At 45.9% G+C, this 22,107-nt stretch overlaps 1 protein-coding gene across 1 annotated transcript in view; it reads left to right on the top strand.

The window, feature by feature from the left end:
- IL11RA (interleukin 11 receptor subunit alpha) overlaps window positions 1-22,107 on the top strand; it is a 152,915-nt gene that overhangs the window by 114,769 nt on the left and 16,039 nt on the right. Inside the window, 11 exon segments of the mRNA XM_042450336.1 lie at window positions 3,352-3,451; window positions 4,198-4,258; window positions 5,132-5,298; window positions 5,707-5,821; window positions 9,638-9,664; window positions 11,805-11,968; window positions 14,040-14,203; window positions 19,904-19,918; window positions 19,920-19,946; window positions 19,948-20,018; window positions 20,020-20,045. Of these exon segments, the coding sequence (XP_042306270.1) occupies window positions 3,352-3,451; window positions 4,198-4,258; window positions 5,132-5,298; window positions 5,707-5,821; window positions 9,638-9,664; window positions 11,805-11,968; window positions 14,040-14,203; window positions 19,904-19,918; window positions 19,920-19,946; window positions 19,948-20,018; window positions 20,020-20,045 (937 nt within the window).

The following is a 22,107-nucleotide window of genomic DNA, read 5'->3' as shown; positions in this document are numbered from 1 at the left end:
TGTAGTGGGCTGGGCCTCTGCCACCAGCCAGATGATTTTGAGAGTCTCTGCTCTCTTCATGACCAATCCTTAACAGCTGCCCAGTGGCATGGAAAGGCTCCTTTGTGTTGGTGATCTTTGCTGTTTAGTTTTTGCATTCACATTGCTGTTTGGGGCTGGAAAGAGATAAGATCTGGGGAGCTGGGTTTCCCTCTGTTGCTAACCAGCTTGCACAGTTCTCGTGGCTGTTAGGGAGGAGATAGGTGAGGCTCATGTATTTTGGTTGTCTTTCTTTGCTTCAGAACTAATAAAACCTCTGGACATCCATCTTCCATGGACCTCCCTGGAAGGTGCGCCAAGCCCAAGGGCTCCCCATATCTCCAGCAATGAGCCTTGGATTTAATTGTCGACCAAGTGATATGTCTCAGGTAGAATTAGTTATTAGGGGACTCAGTTTAACCACTGGCTATGAGAGGATGCTGGAATCCATCAGCAAAGAGGAAGGAAGGCTTCTCTGCTGTGTACCATCACTTGCATCATTTGCCACCAAGAAAGGTTATCGTCTAGCAGTAACATGATTCAATGTTCAGTAGTGATAACTGTAAGGTTAGGGTTAGGGTTAATCCTAACAGAAAAATCATGTGTGTAGAAAAACATGGATGTGCAGTTCTTAGGGAGTAGTTGGAGGTCCCTCCTGTGGCTCTCTGCCAGCAATGTGTCAGGATACTCAGAGAGCATTTTCTGTACTTCTGCCCATCCTTGTTCTTATTGTCGTTGTGTGCCTTCAAGTCATTTTCCAACTTATGGTGATCCTAAGGCAAGCCTATCGTTGAGTTTTCTTGGCAAGTTTCTTCTGAGGGGGTTTGCCACTACCATCCTCTGAGGCTGACCCCATTCATACTGGCCTAAAAGACGTGGAGGGAACTGGGATGATCCGGATGCCCCTCCCCCGAATCGCTCCGTTAGCAAGTGCCCACTACAAATTGAAATCGAATGCATTTTGACAGAAATCAAATGCATTCTGTAGATTGGCCGCTGCCAATCAAGCTATCCGTGACGTTTGCAGGGCATCGGGGGAAGTGTCCTCCCTTTTTAAAGAGCCAGGCACAGGGGTTTCAGCGGCTGAAGCAGGGAGAGAGATGCCTCCTCTCCTCTCTCCTCTCCTTTTTCAATAAACCTGTGGGCTTTGGGGTCAGATCTGCCCGTCCCAGGCAATGGATGGGATGGCCATGCGTTTTTTTATGCTTTTAAAGCAACATTAGCTTCCCTTTGCTTCCCTGCTGTATCTGCTCAAGAAGACAATCATTCGCATATTTGCTCAAAAAAAAGGTTAAAAATTTAACATTGATTGTTTGCAACATTTGTAGCTTCTCCTCTGCAGAAAGCAAGGAGATCCAAGGATATAAAGTGCAAGCCTGGCTCTATCTGCCTCTGGAAATAAACAATGCGCAATATTGCTCAAAAAAATTGTTTGAATTTGAAAAGGGGGGTGTGCCTGACAGAGCTCCGTTCGTGACCTGATTTTTTCCCCTGCAAGGGAAGGAATGCCCAGCGACAGAGGGCTTGGGCAGGGGATGCAGGGAAAGAGGCTCCTAAAGAATGCCTTCCCTTGCTCCCTTCTTCCCAGGGCTCTTTCCTCTTCCTCTCCCCTCCGATGAGGGGAGGAAATGCCTTGCCCTTTGCCCCCTCAACCTAAATCCCTCCCTCAATTTGCCTCGATCGTGATCGGTGCCAAGTTCTCATTCCCAGAACCGGGGTTTTCCAAAAGAAACGGTATTTGCGCCGATTTCAAAAAACCCGCGCTAGGGGCCATTTAACACGGAACGGGTGGGCAAAGCCCGGATTCGCTTGTGTGAGATTCGTGTGAGTAGGAACTTCACGTGATTGAATCGGTTTCAGAACCGATTTTTTTTGTAGTGTGAATGGGCCCTGAGAGAGTGTGGCTTGCCCAAGGTCACCCAGTGGGTTTCCATGGCTGAGCTGGGATTCGAACCCTGGTCTCCAGAGTCCCAGTCCAATGCTCAACCACTACGCCATGCTGGCTCTCATCCTTGTTCTAACAGGGTTGCTGAAACCAGATCATAAATGGATGCCACCTGTCCCTCTTTCTTTCCATCTCTTTCTCTTTCTTTCTTCTCCTCAACCATTCCTAGCTGGGGTGATGCACACAAGCAAACACACGCAAATAGCTCCTAAGGGGAAACTCTTTTGTTTCTTACCTTTGGTCTCTGCCTGTGCCAATATTTGTCTCCAGAGATTAGTACATTCGTTTTTCCCTGAATAGGTCCAACGTAGTGATAGCCAGTAAGATGGCACAGTTATCAGCCTTCCTCCTGTCAGTAAATCAGCAGCTTGGACTCAGTTTTAGGGTATACCGAGCAAAAATTTAATATTCAAATGGGGAATCTACTTAGATCAAATGTCAGCACCAAGAGGATTCAGGTAACTAAAATCAGGGATCAGGCCTGTGTATACCAGTTCTGAGAAATGATTCTAAAGTACAAGTTCCAAAATAGTTTTATTTATGAGACAAAGAGAATCGCTGTTCACACAAAGGCACTCTCTTACATACGCATCCAAGAACTAATGATATAGAAGGTTGTAGCAGACAGTGGTGTAAGGGTTTGCAGGGCAATGCTGTACTGATTCCATTTGCGGAGTTTCAATCGCGGGGACACCGTGATGCAGAAGTGGCTCAGCAAGCTGCCAGCAATGCTGAGGAGTCAAGCAAGATGCTGACAGAGTGTCTATCTGAATCTCAAGCAAGACCAAACTGGGGCAATATTTATGGCATGCAGGCATATTTATGGGGCAAAACATATCCTGGGGCAGAGATTGGGATTAAAATGAGGTTTCCAGAGGGAGGACCAATAAAGGGACTTGTACATAACTGGATAATCATTGCAAATGTCTCTGGACATTGGAGTAATTCCTCCCGAGGGAAGTATAGTCAGACTTTTGTTCTTTTGCAAACACCAGGTCTATCCCCCACCATCACTCCTATCAGTGATGGGATTATGCAGATTCTGATCTTGAGTGATCTGTCCTGACCATGTGCTCCTGAGCTTCCCCCATGATGAGCCTCCCGGACCTCAAATATTGTCCCAGATCTCCTTACATGGCAAGGCTAGTTTCCTGCACTGGGGGTACCTTCTTGGCTAAGGCAACACCCCTTTTGATATCAACTTGATATTGAGAAAAAGGATGGGTGGAGAGGGCCAGATCTTGGGGTAAGAGATGTATATGTTAGGTAACCTTCTCCACAAGTAGGTCATAGTCATCTTTGTCCTTCTCAGGAGGATTCAAATGTTCATCATCTGCCTAATAATGTACCATTATTCTCTGTCTTTCCCCCCCTCTTCTGTCCCACAGATGCCGAGGCTCCTCTCCTGCGTCAGCAGAGTGGTGGTCCTTTTGGCAGCTGTTCTGGTGACCACATCCATCACCATGTCAGGAGAATGGGGAGAAGAAGGTGAGCTAAAACCCATGGAGTAAATATCTCCCTGGGATAGTTTTGCCATATTAGGGCTCAGGAGGTAAAGACTTTTCAAGATGACATCTGAGCAGGATTCAGTCAGGACAAAGTGGCCGGAGTGAGATGGTGAAAGGCACTGCATTCTCTTTAAACTCTTGGATTTGGATGTTCTTTCTTTTCTTTTCTTTTTTTTTTTTTGGGGGGGGGTACAAAAAATAAGCAAAAAAAATTTTTTTTGTAAAAGAAGCCACGAAGTGTAAAAAAATAATCAAAAACGTATATTTAGAAACACTTGTAAAGTCAGCCAGCGGGGAATAGATGTTTGAGATGATTCCTTCTAGCATGGAAAAATTAAACAGGTGAAGATATATATCACACTGTCCATACTCCTAATCTCCATTCTTATTACCTTAAAATGTTGGTAATCCCAGACTTCTCTGCAGGTAACAGCTTTTTGTATCTGCAGCCTTTTGCATGACTTGTGGCCCTTAGCCCCAAAACTAAGGGCCCACACTCACTGTCCCTGATCCTTGACTTGATTTCTTGATACAAGGGAGGTAAAGAATTGGGATGGCTTCATTTTTGTGGAACAGAGATGGGAAGACTTGCTTTCTGCCCGAATTCTATAAAATCCCAAGAATTCAGTCTAGTCTTGTCAAGGACAAGGATGGGACAATCTGTGGCAGATGAAAGATCAAGGCACCTCCTGCTTGCATCTCATGACTTATGGGTTTCTCTTCCAGGTGTGATGTACGGCCAGCTAGGAAAAGATGTGACATTGACATGTGCCAGAGTAAACCCTGGGTAAGTGCTTTGAGGTGTCTTTGGGCCTAACTGGAAAAAAAAGAAGTTGGTAGCATGAGCTTTCATAGATTTAAACTCATGCAGCCAACTTCTCTCTTTTAGTTAGTATCAAAGATGCTACAAGATCCCTTTGCACAGTGCAGATGTGCAATCCATACAATTCACCCACTCAAGTGCTCTTGGAAATGTCTACTCCAATGGGAGCAACAGTTTCCCAGAGGGCTTTTTTGTCTACTACCCCCAGACTGTGGAATGATCTTCCAGAAGGGATACGGCAGGTGAAAATGCTAACTACTTTTAAAACTGCATTGAAGACATCTCTCTTCTGACAGGCCTACCCAGTCAATTTTAAATCATGACTTTTTAATTGTACATGTACTCTTATGAGTGCCTTCTAATGATTTTATAGTGTTGTATTTTAACTGTGGATTTATGGTTTTTAATTGTGCTTTATATTTTAGCATGTTGTACACTACCTTGAGCTTTGAGGAGAGGCAGGAAAGAAATAAACATTCGTTGTTGTGGTTGTTGTTAGTGAAAATACATTAACAAAAATATCTGGCTGAATGTTGGTAAGCCATTTTGAGTCCCAAGGCTTCAGAAAAGGAGGGCACTATAAATAGAATAAAATAAAATCCACCGTGGGGAGAGAAAACTGGGGCCTCATCATAGCTGCTTTCCTTTCAAAGTAAAACTACCAGCACAGTATAAAAGAGTGCAATAGTAGATGTCTAATGTATCTTGGCTCCCAACTTTAGGTGAAGATGACAGGAGATGCCAAGAAGTCGAGCCTCATAGGGCCCTCCCAGCCCTTCTCTGTTCTCCTTCTTCTCCCCTTCTCATTGGATCTCACAGCATCTTACTGGCCTTTAGGTCCATAGTGGAGTGGCGGTGGAATGGAGCCACAGTCCTGCCGGAGGACTCCTGGGTCCATCAAGGGCAGCTCATCGTGCCGCACGCCGAGCACTCCTCTGAAGGCCTCTACAGCTGCCATGACACTGGTGGACTCCTCCTCAGCTCCATCATGCTTCGCCTTGGCCGTAAGTTCTGGCCCTTCTGCTTGGGAGACATCCTGCAAGGGGAGGTAGATGGGGAGATGATTCCTTTAGATGGAGGTAGATGGGGAGATGATTCCTTTAGATGGACATAGATAATTCCTTTAGATGGAGGTATATGGGTATATGGGGAGATGATTCCTTCCTTTAGATGGGGGTAGATGTGGAGATGAATTCTTCCTTTAGATGGGGATTGATGCAGAGATGGGGGTCGATGTGGTCGATGTGGAGATGATTCCTCTTTGGGGGATTATCTTCTTGGACAGTTTGCTATGTGGCATTCAGGAGCAGCTGGAGATGAACCAGGACTCTCCAGGAGTGTAGGATGTGGGGAGCTCTTTCCACTGGTGGACATTTCCCTAAACAATGTCTCCTTTTCTCCCTTCTCTGCAGGGGTGCCAGGATTACCTTCCATTTCATGCCGAGCTTCCAACTATGAGAACTTCTCTTGCTTCTGGGCTCCCAGCATTGAGACCTTCCTGCCTACTAAATACATCACCACCTATAGGTATGGCTCTGTGTCCATGAGGTCTTGGTGTGCCCTTCCTCAAAGGAGTGCCCAGACCTACCTGTGACTCATTTGTAGTGAGGGGTTAGTTGAAAGGCAAGAGAATTAAAACAAAAAGCAGTTTTTAGAGGCCATTTGGTCTTGCCAGACCTTGTAACAGTTATTCTTCAATGCCTGCAAACTCCCAGAACCCACCAGACAGTCTTTTGAAAAGACACAAATGATATGTGATGCTGATGGCCTACTTCCTCTTATCTGTAGCTGAGTGATTCTGGCCAATGTAGACTGCTGCCACACTTCAGAAATAAAGCAATTTGATGCCAGTTTATCTTCTGTGGGATTTGTAGTTTGGGGTGGGCACCAGACTGCTTTGGCAGGGAAGACTAAATATCTGACAAAACTGCAAACCCCCAGGGTTCCATAGCATTGAGTAATGGCAGTTAAAGTGGCATCAAGCTGCTTTATTTCTGCAGTGTGGCCGCAGCTGTATTCACTAGCAGTAACTTGCCCGAGTGACATGCCTTGCCTTTGTATTTCTGTGCCTTCCCTTTTCGTTCTCCATTATGATTTAAACATTCTCTTTGGTAGCAAGTTTGCTCTGTTATGTTCCAAGTTCTGTTTGCTGGCTGCAGCTCTTGGAAGGAAAGCCTTCCCAAAAAGAAAAGAAAGCCCACATATCACATGGGTTTCCATTGCAGCATCCAAAGTGATACTCACAGACAGATTTGGCTTTCCAGCAGAGTGGGGGGGGGGGTGCAGATTGCATGGAAAGGGAGCCTCGATTGGCCACCCAGCATACCAAAAGGGTGGAATCACAGTGTGGAGTGAACACTGCCAGGTCTACTGTCTCCACCGCAGCTGCTGCCATGAGCCAGGCAGCAACAGAACTTAAAGCCCCACTCCCCCACCTATATGACAGAAAGAAAATGAGGGTGGAAAGACTCAGACTAGGCACCTCCACCCAATGCACAACTTCCACAGGAGCTCAAATAATGGGGAACACCCTGCTTGCTTCATTAGTCCTGCTGGGCTGGACAAGGAGAACCAGGCTGAGCTAGCGAGTTTGGCCATTGTTGTTATTATTATTATCTTAGGACTTTATCCCAGCAGCCTGCTTTCCCACCACAATTGAGCTAGTTTAAGAATAGGAGCATACCAGTTTGGCATCATTTCTTATCACACTTTCCCCCACAATAGGGTGTTGGCAATCCATTATCGTGTGATCTGTTTTCTGCATTGCCAAATGCCAATTTGCAGAAGGAACCCACTGGGTGACCTTGGGCAAATTACACTTTCTCACCCTAAATGGTAAACCTCCTCACAATAAGGAAATTATTGCATTGACTCCCCAATGGGATGCAGTCAGGTTGCAGGTTGCTGGCGGGTATTATCAGACTTAATTCACCACCACTTTCACCAGGCGAGTGCAACCTGACTGCATCCCGGATGCCAGGCATGCTTTGGAGGCCATTTTTCCAAGGCAGGAGCTTGCCACCTTGGAAAAGCAGCTTCCAAAGTGCACCTGGGACCCAGGATGCAGCTGGGTCACACTCGCCCAATGACTGCAGCGGCAAATTAAGTCTGATGATACCCACCAGCAACCCACAACCTGACTGTTTCCTGTTGAGAAGCAGTCAGGTTTTTAGTTCATGTGATAATCTCTTAAATCTTGATGATCATGATCATGATTGATTATCATGATTTCACCCTGCCTTTTCCCCAGTACTTGGACTGAAGCTGAGGTGATGGTGGTGGTGTCCTGCCTTTTTCCCATATTGGGACTCAAAATGACTTATGATGATTGAAAAAATCCTTGTTAAATATCCATGAGATACAAAGGTTAAAACACAATTAAACAATGAGATGAAGGCACATAACAACCGCATAGAGCAATGTGGTACAGTGCTTTCAGTGTTGGAATAGGACTATGGGGAAACAAAGTTCAAATCCCAGCTCAGCCATGGAAACCCACAGGATGACCTTGGTAGCTTACAAAGATTAAACTCCCGTCTTAAAATACATACAGTTCCCCCCCCCCCGCCGCCTCCCCACTGCAGACTTGCCATTTGCGGATTTGAGCATCCAGGGATGGCCCTTCCCCATTTGCCTCAATAGTGGTGTGTTCACACAGCTGAGTTGCCATGGCCATGCTCACTGTGTGCCATTGTTAAAACTGACAGGACTTCAGGTAGAGTGATTTTTGGCATCTGCAGTGGGGTCCAGAACTGAACTCCTGTGAATACAAAGGGCCGACTGTACACTGGGCCCTCTAGTTTGCTGGGGTTAGGGGCACAAGACCCCCACGAAAGGGGACAAACTGCAAATTTTAAAAGGCAGGATTTTGTTGTTGCTGTTTTACCTGAGAGATTTCTCCATGAATGATTTGTTGCTGGTTATTCCCTAGTTAATCCCAGGATAAGTCTTCTTTAATTGCAATGTCGTGTGAAAGTTTTCACTGTGATTGTGTGAGTTTCCTGGGATAATAACTGTTTAAACCCCCAATTTCCCCCCGTGTGAAAAACTCTTAGGTCCTCCAATGTGACTCTACAGTCAGTTTCTTTGTGTGATAAAGTCCCTAGAGATTTCTAGAGAGAATATATTAACCAAATCTGTGAATAATCAAAGCCACAGAAGTCAAAGCCACAAATGTGGAGGGCCAACTGTATAACAACATCAATAAAACATATACAACATGTTTTTAAAATGCATTTAAACAACCTATAGAATCAAAACCTTTTAATTCCATTCAAAGGCAGAAGATAAAAATCAAAAGTTGCACACCATTAAAAGCCCATTACAGTCTGTTCCTACAAACCTATAGGTCAGAACATAAAAGTTTTTACATTTTTGGCTGAAGAACAGCAAAGAGGAAGACAACTGAAATGACTTAGGAGAGAGTCCCAAAGCTTGAGAGCAGCCACTAAGAAGGCCCTGCCTCTTTGATATTCCCACCAAATGTATTTGGGAAGGTACACCTGAAACAAAAGGCCTCCCTGGAACATCTTAAAGCCCAGGGATTCTCATATAGGAAGATGCAGTCTATTTGACTGGATGTGGTAACAGATCCTGAGTGGGTAGTGCATTTGTCTGCCCTGGTGTCCTTTCAGCAAAAATACCCTCACTGCTGGCATTAAGCCATGGTCCAAAAGGCCTTTATCCGAATGCCTAAGAAAGAAGTTCAGACACTGCAACCCTTTTCTCTCAGACAGCCATCCTGTCCACTCCCTGGGCATTTGGGAGGTCATCTGTCATTAACGCTGGGCTTGCTGAAAGCCGGAGACAGCTGTTTTTCATAGAGCATCCATTTCCTTGCTAGTGTATACACCATTACATTTCCCTCTCACACATCCTGGCCCAAGAGCCTTTGCAGCATCTTGAAAGTATACAAAAGCCAGTTGTGTAAGGAGGCAAAAGAGGGGTGAGAGACATTAGCACTCTTTCTTTTGCAAAGAATACCCAGCTCTCTGGAAACAATGCTTCTGGGCTTCTCTGGCTTCCATGGAGAAAATGAGGTTAAGAGGAAACCGGGTAAAATTTGTTTCTCTCTGTGTAGAGAGAGAGAGAAACAAACCACTGGCTCCACATAGCAATTCGCCCTTACCTGTAATTGTTATATTTAACTTGAGTTGTTGTATGTAACTGTTACATTTTCCTGACATTGAGCCACAGTCTTGAGGCTGCCCTTGCACTCAAATAAAAAACTGACACCCAAATCTTGTAGTGACTACCCTTTGTAGTAGTTGCCATTTTCTCCCATGTCGAAGTAAGGTGAAATCTAGATCTTCAAAGTTCTTTTCTCTTTCTTTTTTCTTTCAGGAAAAAGCAACAATCTGCAAATGAAAGGTAAGAGCTGGCTGATGTCACAGTCTACATGCAAATTGTGCTCCTGGCAAGTTTAGAAATACTCTCCCTATGTGTTACGCTGAAATCATCCTCTTTGGAACCATTCCTTCTCATCTGAAGAAGTAGACTTAAGTCTACAGAAGCTCATGCTGCCAATTTCTTTCTTTCAGTTAGGAGTTTTTAGCACAGCTAAAAAACGCAGCTTACCTTTCCCCATTTGAATCCTCTTCCAGGATGCAGCCGGGTACTATCGCTTGCATTTTGCCACCAATGCTGCCTCCCACCTAAAGCCTGGCTCCCACCATGCTCAACCAGCTGATTTCCAAAGCTGGGAAACTCCTGACTTTGCAAATCACCAGCTGAGCACAGCTGGGATTTAAGTGGGTTTCAGGCAGGAGGCAGCATTGGCAGCAAAATGCAAGTGATAATACCTGGCTGCATCCCGGAAGAGGATTCAAACTGGGAAAGGTAAGCTGGGTTTTTTAGCTGTGCAAAAAATCTAAAGTCTCAAAGGTGCTATAGATATCTCTCTAGATACTGAGTCTACAGACTACCAATATGTCTATATCTTTAAATGTCTATATCTTCTTCCTCAGTGGAGTTGAGCAGGATTGCATAGCTTAATTCATTTTGTTCTCAGCTTCAAGAATGTGTGCGTGTTTGTTTGTGTGTGTGAAGAAAATTCTCTCCTCTGGAAAATTATGAGAGCATATCCCTTTATTTATTGGTGCAATTTTTCATCTGGTGACTTTTGGGGTGGGGGGGAGGGAACATTTCAGAAAGGCTTTTTACACAACAAAAGTACAAAAACTAATGTTTGGGCAAAATACAAGGGTTTTGTGCAAAGAAAAAAAATCCAGCTCGTATCCTGGTAGCAACATATGCAAGTAAAGGTCTCTCTCACACTTGCTTATGTATATTTTTGTGATTTTGGAGATTGGTATTCAATGACTCCAACCTTCCCCCCTCAAATCTACTTCCTCTTGGTCCACTATCACCCCCATGTTCTTTGTTGCTGGTGCAGGTCATCCTCCGGTGCCTCTTCCTCTTTGCTCTGGGCTGCTGCAGTGGCAGTGGTTGTCCTAGTGGACCCTCACCTGCCTTTGCCGTCCCCTGGCTGGGTCACATTGGACGCTGCCTAGAACAGGGGGCCTAGTCAGTGACAATGGTGGCAGCGATCATTGAAGATGGAGGATCTTGCAGATGTCTTATCCAGGGGGCGTGCCATGAGTCAACTCAAAATCAGTTAACAGTAGCATTCAGTGTCTACCTCTACAATGACACAAACCTTGCACAAGCTCTTGTGCTATGATAGCCCCCCTCATGTCCCAGCCACAGAGGAGGATGAGGTACTGCAAAATATAGGACAAGAAAAATTGAGGACATTATTAAGTAAAAGCTAAAAACACTCATATAAGTGTAAATGCATGCTTCTTCATCATACTCCAAATGGGAGTTCTTTTGGAATTCCTCCTGGACAGAAGGTTGAGATGTAGGACATGTCCTGGAAAAGGAGGACATCTGGTCACCCTGCCTCCAACAAAGAAAGACTGGGTATCTTGCAATTGGTGGGTGTGAAGGAACTGAAGGGCTCCCTTCCTTTATACCCATGGCGTTTGGTGCATGCCTCAGCTGAACTCTCTTCCCTGTCCCACACACGATCTTGTTGCGTTCCTCCGTTGCCTACCACAGGATTTGAATCCGTTTCCTTTTTCCTGACTTGGCATGAAGCTCACTCCTTGCAACCTCTGTGTAACCTTCCAGAAATGTAGGAGCATGCTTGGCCCAAAGCCAGGTGCAGGAAAGCCCCAGGCAAGACTTCTCTGCCAAGCCCTGCTGTGTGCATGCATGTACCCTTTTGCAGGCAGTATTCCTGAGGAGGGATGTCATTTTGGGAAGAGGGCCAGGAGAGAAGAATAATCAGCCCGCCCAAATCTGGCACCCTCTGTCTGTGGTCTCACATAAATGATCTTGAGCAGGTTTGCCTCCTTCCCTGCATTATCTTGTGTCTGAGCTCACCCTTTCAAATCCTACTATTACTATCATATATCCCATCATCACATTGCCCCACATATTGGGGCAGGACAAAAGCATATGCAACTCCTGACATTTTGACATATTTTTTGTTTTATCTGGACAGCTCTCCAACCATCGACATGGGGCTGTGCGTTCAAGACCCTGCCCGCCCACTCTCCTGCACAGTCAACAACTCTGGGTTTTGGAGTTCCTACCGCATGAATGTGACGGAGGTGAACCCACTGGGCTCTAGCTTCCGCCTTCTAGATGTCACAATGCATGCCATTAGTAAGTCTTGCCCTCTGGAAAAGGAGAGAAGAGAGTGTTTGTCAGGATGGGAAAGTGGATACACTTTCTGGACACATTGCCACCATCTTAATGTTTGGGAAGGACCCCCTTGACATATCAGTTCAGTCAGGAAGAGATTTTCCATCCCCAGGCCAAATGAGCTGCCAAATGCAAAGTAGCGACTGGTCCACCACTGCCCAGTTTCTCCTGTGTTTGGCTTGGCTTGCTCCTCCTCACCATCTCAGTGTGCTTTGACCTATGGGCATAATTGCTAGGGGTGTGTGTGGGTAACTGGGGCTGAGCACTCTGTGGTCTTCTGGACTACTTATTTCATGGGTACATGCGGCAGTTTGAGTGCTGGATAGTGACTCTGGAGACCAGGGTTCGATTCCCCGCTCAACCATGGAAACCCACTGGGTGATCTTGGGCAAGTCACACTCTCTCAGCCCCAGGGGAAAGTAATGGCAAACCTCCTCTGAACAAATCTCGCCAAGAAAACCCTTGGGGTTTCCATAAGTCAAAAATGACTTGAAGGCACAGAACAACAAACAGTTGACCCTCCATATCCACAGATTCTGCATGCACTTATTCAACCATCCATGGCTTTTAAATATTCCAGAATATCACTTCCAAAAAGCAAACCTTGATTTCGCCATTTTATATAAGGGACATGATCTTACTGTGCCGTGGTATATAATGGGACTTGAGCATCCACCAATTTTGGTACCCACAAGGGGTCCTAGACCCAAATCCCACTTGATACCAAAGGCCTGCTATTGTCCAGGAAGGCAGCCAAATAGCTGATAAGGCAAACCTAGTTCCCAAACAAACAAACTCCTGGCTAGCAGAGTCAATGCAAGCAATGCAGTCTTTGAGTTTAAAGGCAGTATCAGAAGAAGGATTACCAAAAGAGTTGTCAAATGGCCCAAGATTCGAGGTATCAGATAGGCAGGTTGATAAGGCAGTCCAAGGTCAAGAATTCCAGATAATCAAGATAGGTCAGTAGTCTAAGAAGCAAGGGTTTTGCTCCAAAAGGCCACCGGAGACAGAGACAGAGTCTTTCCTCCAAGAAGGTTAAGTAATCACTGGCAACCAGACACACATGCTCCATCTGCCTAAATAGGCAGACAGCAGGCATTCAGGTGTGTGTGATTGCCAACTCATTTCTGATAAAGCTTTTGTGACCTTCGAAGGCCCTCCCTTGTGGCTTGACGCTCAAGGTAGGCACAGTCCCTTGACCCTCCTCTATGTCTACAGCCTCGGCCCCAGGCAAATTTGGCTGCTGAACCTCTGGAGAGGCCACAGGCTCCCCAAATTCAGGCTCAGGTCCCAGAGTCTCTGGCTTATCCTTTGAGCCATCCTCCAAGCTGGGCATGACAGTTAAACCAAACTATGGAGCTTACCACACAGCCCCTTGGTACGCTCACGGTGCGGAATGAAAGGGGGTGGGATGGGAACAGAATGGAGGAAATCACCCATTTTATCGCACACTGGAATGCCGCCAATGCCGCTGGAAGTTCCCGTTCTGTTCCCATCTATCCCACAGGAGGTGATTTTCAGAATGTTTCTGAACAGTTCCTGAAAATCACCTCCTCTGGGACAGATGGGAATGGATTGGGAACTTCTGGCAGCATCGGCGGCATTCCGGTATGTGATGAAATGGGTGATTTCCCCCATTCTGTTCCCATCTCGCCCCCTTTTGTTCTGCGCCAGGAGCGGAGGGGCTGTGCGATAAGCTCCTATTTCTGAGCCCATTTCAAAGCACTGGTTATGATTTATATGTAACACTAGGTTTTCTGAAAGCCCATCTCTCGTCATACGAGTCTGTCCAAGTCTTAAGATCTTTGGAGGCTGCTCTTCTTTTAGTCCTACCACCCCCACAAGCCTTTCCATGGAAGATATAGGAGGCAGGGCCTTCTTGGTGACTGCTCCCAGGCTGTGGGGCTCATTTTTCATTCAAGTGGCAGGGAGTTCCCAGGTTGTGGGGAGCTGGAGATCCAGCAGGAAAAAAGATCTGAGTTACCCCCTTCAGGTGCCGGCCCCTAACATTCTTCTCCTTTGTTTTCACCAGTCAAGCCGGACCCTCCGGAGGGTCTGAGGGTGGAACCGGTGCCTTCTGCCCCCCGGCGGCTGCGGGTGAGCTGGGAATACCCCTCCAGCTGGCCTAAGAAGCCCCACTTTGAACTGCAGTTCCGGCTGCAATATCGGCCCATCATTTACAGTTCCTGGTCAGTGGTGAGTTATTTCTTTGCAAAGCAGATTAAATAATTAAGGATCTATTATTTATCATATTTATATCCCAGCCTGTTTCTGATCTGAGGAGACAGTATAACCAATGATACAACTTAAAGTAATGTTAAAAAGTGGGATGCTGCCTGGAGGGAGAGTGACCAAGGCTGCATCTGCACTGCAGAAATAATCCAGTTTGATCCCACTTTAACTGCCATGGCTCAATGCTGTGGAATCTTGGGGACTGTAATTTTGTGACAGATTTAACCTTCTCTGGACTTTTTCACACGATGAAAATTGGATGGTTATCTGAGGGTAAATTTGAGGGCAATCCTCCTATTTAGCGAATTTTGCAAGAGAATATCGGATGACATCACAGCCAATTCGCAGCCAATGCACACGGAATCACACATCATCCAAGAAATAGCTAAATTCGGTGAAACAGCAAATTTACAAATCCTTTTGCACAGCAAATTTGGAGTCAATTCGAATTTGCCTTGGTCTGAAATGCTTATTTACATCAGCCATGGATTCTCTTCCTACAAAAAGACCTACAATTCTCATGCTCCTTTGCTGAGTTTTCCCTTCCTGCATCCCTTCAGGCAGCAGAAGAGCCACCCAAAACCCTAGACACTTGAGGGAATCAAGCCTAAGTCCTCATCACGGCTCCCTTTCCGCCCCACCGCCACTGCTTCTCCTTCCAAGGCGAGCCTCCTCTCCTCCTCCTCCTCAGAGCTATGCTAGAGGGGGGTGAGTGAGCAGAATGGGAGGGGGCAACAACCCCTGGAGCAGTGACCTGGAGTTTGGGAGGGCTTGAATCCTCAAGCCGCTGCCTTTCTCCCTCTGTGGCTTCCCTAAAAAAAAAAAAAGGGGGGGGGGTGGTCAGGTAACACTTGCCCTGGTCTTCTGCTCTGTGCTCTTCAGAACTGCCGCCACAGCTCTGTTGGCCATGTGGCAGTCCCTCCTTGCTTGGCTCTCTGTCTAGCCTCTCAGAAAGCTGAGCTGCATGGCTTCCTCTCCTCCTCCTCCCTTCCCCAGAGAGGGCAATCTCCGAGTTGGGAGGGGATAGCCCATGGGGGGGGGAGCAAAAAGTGTGCACCCGGTGGGACAGTGGAAGCAGGTAATGCCAGGGCAAGGGGGCACCCTTCCCTCTCCACCTTTCCCTCTCTGGAGCAGATGTGTGTCTGCACTTGGGGAAATGACAGCTTGGAGCATGCACAGAAAAGATATTTCTAAGCTGGCAATGAGGATTTGTCCTCACCCGTTTGATACCCTACTTCACATTGGACCCACTTTAATGTACCTTTAACACCTTGTTATGCTCTGTGTGATAACCATTAGCAAATGGGCTTGCTTTTCCGGGATGTCACCACTTTAACCATTTTTGGAATGGAAGCACATAGCTCCCCATATGAAAAAGTCCTCTGTCAGAGAGCTCTGGTGCAAAAACAAACTACAGTTTCCAGGATGCCATAGCAGGGAGGCATGGCAGTTGAAGTGGTGTCAAACTGGACTATTTCTCCAGTGCGTATGCCGCCCAAGATAGTGCAAAGTATGGAAAACAAGGCCCATGAGGAACAGAACAGTTGAGGGCAATGGGTGTGCTTAGCCTGGAAAGAAGACTGAGGGTGCATCTACATTGTAGAAATAATGCAGTTTGACACCACTTTTAAGTGCTGTTGCTCCATCGTATGCAATCCTTGAGTTTTTAGCTCTACAAGGTCTTTAGCCTTCTCTGCCAAAGAGGGCTAGTGCTTCATAAAACTACAAATCCCAGGATTCTGTAGAATGGAGCCACAACAGTTAAAGTGGTGTCAAACTGCATTATTTCTACAGTGTGAATGCATCCTTAGAGCAGGGATATACTAGAACCATATTTAAATATCTGAAAGGCTCTTGTCACAAGGAAGATGGAGTGAGCTTGTTTTCTGATTGTAACTTAAATGTGGACTCTCTTAGAAAGTGGCAGGCTCTTCTTCACTAGAAGTTTTGTAGCAGAGTTTGGATGGCCACCTCTCAGGGATGCTTTTGGTGGGGATTCCTGCACTGGCAGAGGGTTGGACTATATGGCCCCTGGCATCCCTTCCAACACTACGATTCTGTGATCAACCTGGGAGGATGTCATGAAGTTGGTTTTGTACTTGGCTTCTGGGCAATATTTCAGGGGAATATAGAAATATCTCTTCTAGTTCTGTGATTATGTGAAAAGAAAATCAGAAGAGAACTTGCAATCAATCCAGAGGACCCATTGTCAAGGTGTGATCACTGAGCCTCAAAAGCCTGGGTGAAGAGCCTAGGTCCACAAATGTTTTAATTTGTGGACAAAATAAAGCCAATATTGGCAATATGTGTCCCTTCATTAATGGTCAGGCAGATATTTTATATTTTACTGTTGTTAACCGCCCGGATTGGTTTGCCAGAGGGCGGTATACAAATAAATATTATTATTATTATTATTATTATATAGTCAGCAAGAGGATCTCCCTCAGCTTTCATTGAGGCTTTGAAAGTCATCACAAATATGAAGTCAAAAGTTTTCATGGCCAGCATCCATATTTTTTGTGCGTTTTTCGGGCTCTGTGGCTATGTTCTAGAAGAGTTTGTTCCTGACATTTTGCCAGCATCTGTGGCTGGCATCCAGAGAATGCTGACCTGGAAGAGAGTGGGTATAGATAGATATATACTGTGTGACCCTGGGTAAGGAGGAATGATTCCCATATTAATTTGTATTGCCCTGTTGTTGATGACATGCCTCAGGGTGGGAGGATATGCAAAAGAGGATTAGTGTTTATTAATTGGTGATCATTGTTTGCTGGGAAAGTCTCTGACCCTGGGTAGTTTCTCATCTGCCAGTGCTGATTTTGGTGTTTTTCAGGACTGGTAGCCAAACTTTGTTTACTTTAAGGGTGTCTTCTTTCCTGTTGAAGATGTCCAAGTGTTTGTGGATTTCAATGGCTTCCCTGTGTATTTGGACCTCATAGTTGTCGACATGGTCCAGAACTTCAGTGTTTTCAAACAGCATTTTGAGCCCAGGATGGTTTATAATGTGTTCTGCTGATGATGATTTTTCTGTCTGACCCAGTCTGCAGTGTCTCTCATGTTCCTTATTATTATTATTATTATTAACCTTTATTTATAAAGCGCTGTAAGTTTACACAGCGCTGTACATTCCAATTTTTTCAGTCCAGACGGTTCCCTGCCCACAGGCTCTACAATCTAAAAGACCCGACACAAGAGAAGGGAGGGAAGTGGTGGTGGGAATAGGATCAGGTCCAGCAGATCTTTTCACCTCCGAGGCCTTGACCAAGGCAGATGGACTGGGAGGAAGGGCTTGGCTTCTTGATGGATGGTAGAAGGAGGCTTCCTGGGTCAGAGAGGGCTCACCTCTGGGAATGCTTCTCTAAACAATATAGTCTTTAATTCAGTTTGAAACTGGGCAAGAAAGTGATGAGGTGTGCCTGTGGGGGAAGAAGTTCCAGGAGTAAGGGCAGCAAGGGAGAAAGGGACGAATTCGGGAGGGGGCAGTGTGGTAGTCCTACATTGTGACTGGAGCCCTGACTACCAGAGCGGCGGGTGCGGTAGTAGGAATGTAAGGAGAAAGAAGGTTCAGATAGTAAGGAGGGGCCAACCCATGGAGGCTTTGAAAGTCGTCACAAACAAAAGTCTGTACCGGATGCGAAAGGGGAAGGGGTAGCCATGAAGGGGGATAAAGGGAGATAAAACATGGTCAAAAGCGGCGAGCGGATTGTGCCAAATAGGGCAGCTGAATACTGGGACAGATATTAAGGATGGAGGTGTGAAAAGGAAGCCCTGTTAGAAGGAGGTTACAATAATCTAGTGCGAAACACTAGGGCATGGACTGAGTCTTGGCAGTAGAGATTGAGAGGAATGGAGGATCTTTGCAATGTTGTGGAGAAAGAATCTTACCGGTCTTTGCGGTGGCCTGGGATCTGGGGGAATAAATGACAGAGAAGAGTCAAAAATGAAGCCAAGACTGCGGGCTTGATGAACCGGTTGATAGAAGTGTCGTCGGACAGAACAGAAAAGGAATAATGAAGGTGGGGTTTAGGTGGAAAGACGAGAGCTCAGTCTAGACATTTGAGCTTCACGCGCCGAAGCCGCATCCACTGAGTAGATGGCAGTCAGGACAAGAAGAAACTTGCTGTTCAAGCCCCGTCGAAAGGTCAGGGGTGGAGAGATACAGCTAGTGTCGTCGGCATACAAATGATAGGGAGAAACCAAAGAAATGATGAGTTTACCTAGAGACGTGTGATAGAGAGAACAGACAAGGGGACCCAAGAACAGAGCCCTGGGGAACTCCAACAATAGCGGAACGAGGCTGAAGTCTGACCACCCGTGGACCACGCAAAAGATCTATCTGAAAAGTAAGAGTTAAACCAGTCGAGAGCAGAGTCGGGAACCCTAGGGTCAGAAAGTAAATCGACCAGTGAGCAGTGATCAACAGTGTCAAAGGCTGCAGAAGAATGGAATAGATGAGGCCGTTGCCTTGGCCCGCAAGAGATATTTAGATCTTGGTGAGGGCTTCTCTGTAGAGTGCCGTGGGCGGAAGCCAGATTGAATGGGTTAGGATGGAGTTGGCTAAGAAACTTAATACAGCGAGAAATAAACGACCCGTTCTAGGACCTTAGAAAGAAAAAGCGAGAAGAGAAATTGGACGTAGCTAGACAAAGAGAGGGGTCGAGAGAGGGTTTCTTCGCAATTAGGGAAACGAGAGCATGTTTGAAGTCCGAAGGGAAGGAACCCAAAGAGAGAAGGAGATTAAGATATGAGGAGGCGAGGGCGAAGAGAAGGGGCTATAGAGATTAGGAGACGGGAGGGAATAGGATCAAGAGAACAGGTAGTAGGTTGGAAGAATTTAGCAGCTTAGAGTAGTTCATCCAAGAAACAGGGGGAAACACCGAGAGTTTTTAGTAGAAGGTACCAGGGGTTAGTGGTAGGGGGCAAGTCGGGAGGAACTATTTCAAATCGAATAGTAGTGACTTTTGTGATGAAGTAGTTGGCAAGTCAGTGGGAAAAAGATGAGGAAGACAGGGGGAGAGGAAGGTTTGGTAGTGTTATTGAAGCAGGAGAACAACGCTGCGGGCGCCTTCATTAGCGCAGTCAGTGATTTAAAATGTCTGTTTTGCCATAGACAGAGCGCGTGAAAAGATAAAAGGATGAATTTATAATGAAATGAAATCGGCGCGTTCTCTAGACTTTTTCCAAAGACGTTCAGCCGCTCGAGAGCAGGACCGGCGGTACCTGATAGTGGTGAGCGCAGGGCTGAGGCCTAGTCATGGGGGAAGACACACATACAGATACAGGAGCAAAGCTGTCAAGGTTTGTAGAAAGAGTGGAATTAATAAAGACATTGCTGAATCAGCAGAGTCCCCAAGAACAAGAGAAGAGAGAGATGTTCCTTGATTTGTGTTTGGACACTGCGCTTGGTGGTCCCTATGTAGACACAGCTGCATGGGATGCAGTAAACCCCTGAGGCTGTGAGAGGTCCAAATACCTGGAACTCAGGGCCCAAACAGACAGGTCACTTTGGAGGTATGCTGTTTAATGATGCATGTGTCCCAAGGGACCAGAAGCCACAGCCAACAACCACACTTCACGCCTAAGGAGGGCCAAAATCAGGGGAGGGGATTGTAGAGTTGGAGGTTCCCTTTGAAAATAACTGACTTGTGTTCCTTGGATTGGCAGGTGGAGACAGCCAATTGTGTCCGAGGTAATAACAGATGCAGTCCATGGGCTTGGTGCATGTGGTCCAAGTCTGTGCCAAGGACTTCCTGGATGCTGGCAGCTGGAGTGAATGGGCTCAGAGCATGGGGCATGCCTGCCATGGGTAGTGCTCCTGGAAGACTGGGGCAAGAGTCACTAGGATTTAATTAACTAATTAATTAATTAATCCTGCCTTCCTCCTGGCAGCAGACCTGTACAAAACAACAATATTTAGATTATTGTGGTTGTTATAATATATTATTTTTATGTGCCATTTTTTCCTCAAAACTGGGAACCATAGATTAAGACCAAGTATAGGTAAAATACCATCGGGGTGAGCTACTGTGATTCATCAGACCACTGGCTGTCCTCGCCTCTTTGAGTCTTGGATGTTAAATTTGACCTCTTCTGGCAGGGACTGCCACTTACACTTATTTTGATGAGGATGGTAGAGCAACTTACAGCAGGGGCGAGCCTTGGTGGCGGCAGTGTTTAAAAATGCCTGTACTACAGCCACTCATTCACAACATCCAAGGTTGTGAACATGCAGAGGTAGCTGTGTTGGCCATTTAATAAATCCAAACAAAAAATCCTTCAGTGATACCTTTATTGGCTAATGGAATGCACAGTATACTTGTTGCAAGTTTTCGAAGCTCCGGGCTTCATCATCAGGCAAGATGTTACAAAGATTTTCATTTACAACAACAAAAAATTGCAAAGAGAGGTCTCTGTTAAGATAGAAATAGACTTTAAATTTCCTGGACTTTGAAATTCTCCCTATTGCCACATGGATAGATAGGAGGAAGAACCTGCCTGCCAAAGATATCCTCCCCAGCATACCATTTTTTTACTTGGACTGAAACAACATGGGAGATATCTGACTAACATCTCCAATTCTTTCCTTCTTATTTTGTAACATCTTGCCTGATAAAGAAGCCCATGGAGCTTTGAAAGCTTGCAACAAGTATTTTGTGCATTTCAGTTGGCCATAAAGGTAAACTGAGTTCCGAGGGGAAGGGAGAAATGTTAAGGAAGGCGAAAGGGATGGCGAAAATAGTCCAACTGACATAGGGAAACAAGGCAAACAGTGCAAGGACCCAACAGTGGGAGGGCAAAAAAACTTGCACAGGCCGCAAGTAAAAGGGAACCAAGGTCTGCGATGTCTCTACACTAATGCACAGAGCATGGGAAATAAGCAAGTGAACTTGAACTCCTAGTACAACAAAGCAAATATGTATATAGGCATCACTGAAACTGGTGGGATGGTCTCATGATTGGAATGTGGAATAGAGGGGTATAACCTCTTTAAGAAAAATAGGCCAAACAGAAAGGAGGGGAATAGACTACTATTGTCGAGATATTTACACCAGTGAAGGATCCAGGACTCAATCATGGAAGCCAGTGGAGAGCATTGGATAAGAATCAAAGGGGAGGGAAAACAACAAGGATGTTACGGTGGGAGTCTACTACAGACCCCACGTCAGACGGAGAATTGGATGATATCTTTCTAGAACAGATGACCACACAGTCAGAAAAGAGAGATGTAGTAGTGATGGGCGACTTCAACTATCCTGATATTTGCTGGAAGTCAAACTCAGCCAATCTCTCAAGGCCTAACAATTCCTCACTTGCCTGGAAGACAATTTCATGGTCCAAAGTGGAAGAGGCAACAAGGGGTCAGCTTTTTAGATCTGATCCTAACCCACAAGGATGACTTGGTTAATGGGTGCAAGTAGTGGGATCATTGGGGAAGTGACCATGTTCTCCTGGAGTTTGTATCAGTGGAAGGAGAAGCCAGGCAGAGTCTTTAGGAGACTTTAGGAGAGGGATTTCAGTAAACTTGAGAAGTATTGAGGCGATTCCATGGTCAGAAATACTAAAAGATAAAGGAGTTCAGGACGGATGGGACTTCTCCAAAGGAGATACTGAAGGCACAATTTCAACAGTTCCAGTGAGAAAGAAAAACGGGAGCTGTTCAAGAACCAAGATGGATGACTAAGGAACTTTCTATCGAGCTAAGTTTGAAACGGAGCATGTATAAGAAATGGAAAAAGGGGGGAAATCACAAAAAAGGAATCAAAGAAATAGCAGGCTTTGTGGGTAAGTCAGAAAAGCTAAGCGCAGAACGAACTCCGGCTTGCTAGAGAGGTTAAGAACATAAAAAGGGCTCTTTTTGGATATGTCGC

Source organism: Sceloporus undulatus, chromosome 2, assembly GCF_019175285.1.
Source record: "Sceloporus undulatus isolate JIND9_A2432 ecotype Alabama chromosome 2, SceUnd_v1.1, whole genome shotgun sequence".
Taxonomy (NCBI): Eukaryota; Metazoa; Chordata; class Lepidosauria; order Squamata; family Phrynosomatidae; genus Sceloporus; species Sceloporus undulatus.
Note: the sequence above shows the minus strand (reverse complement) of the source record. Positions and strands in the feature narration are given on the sequence as shown.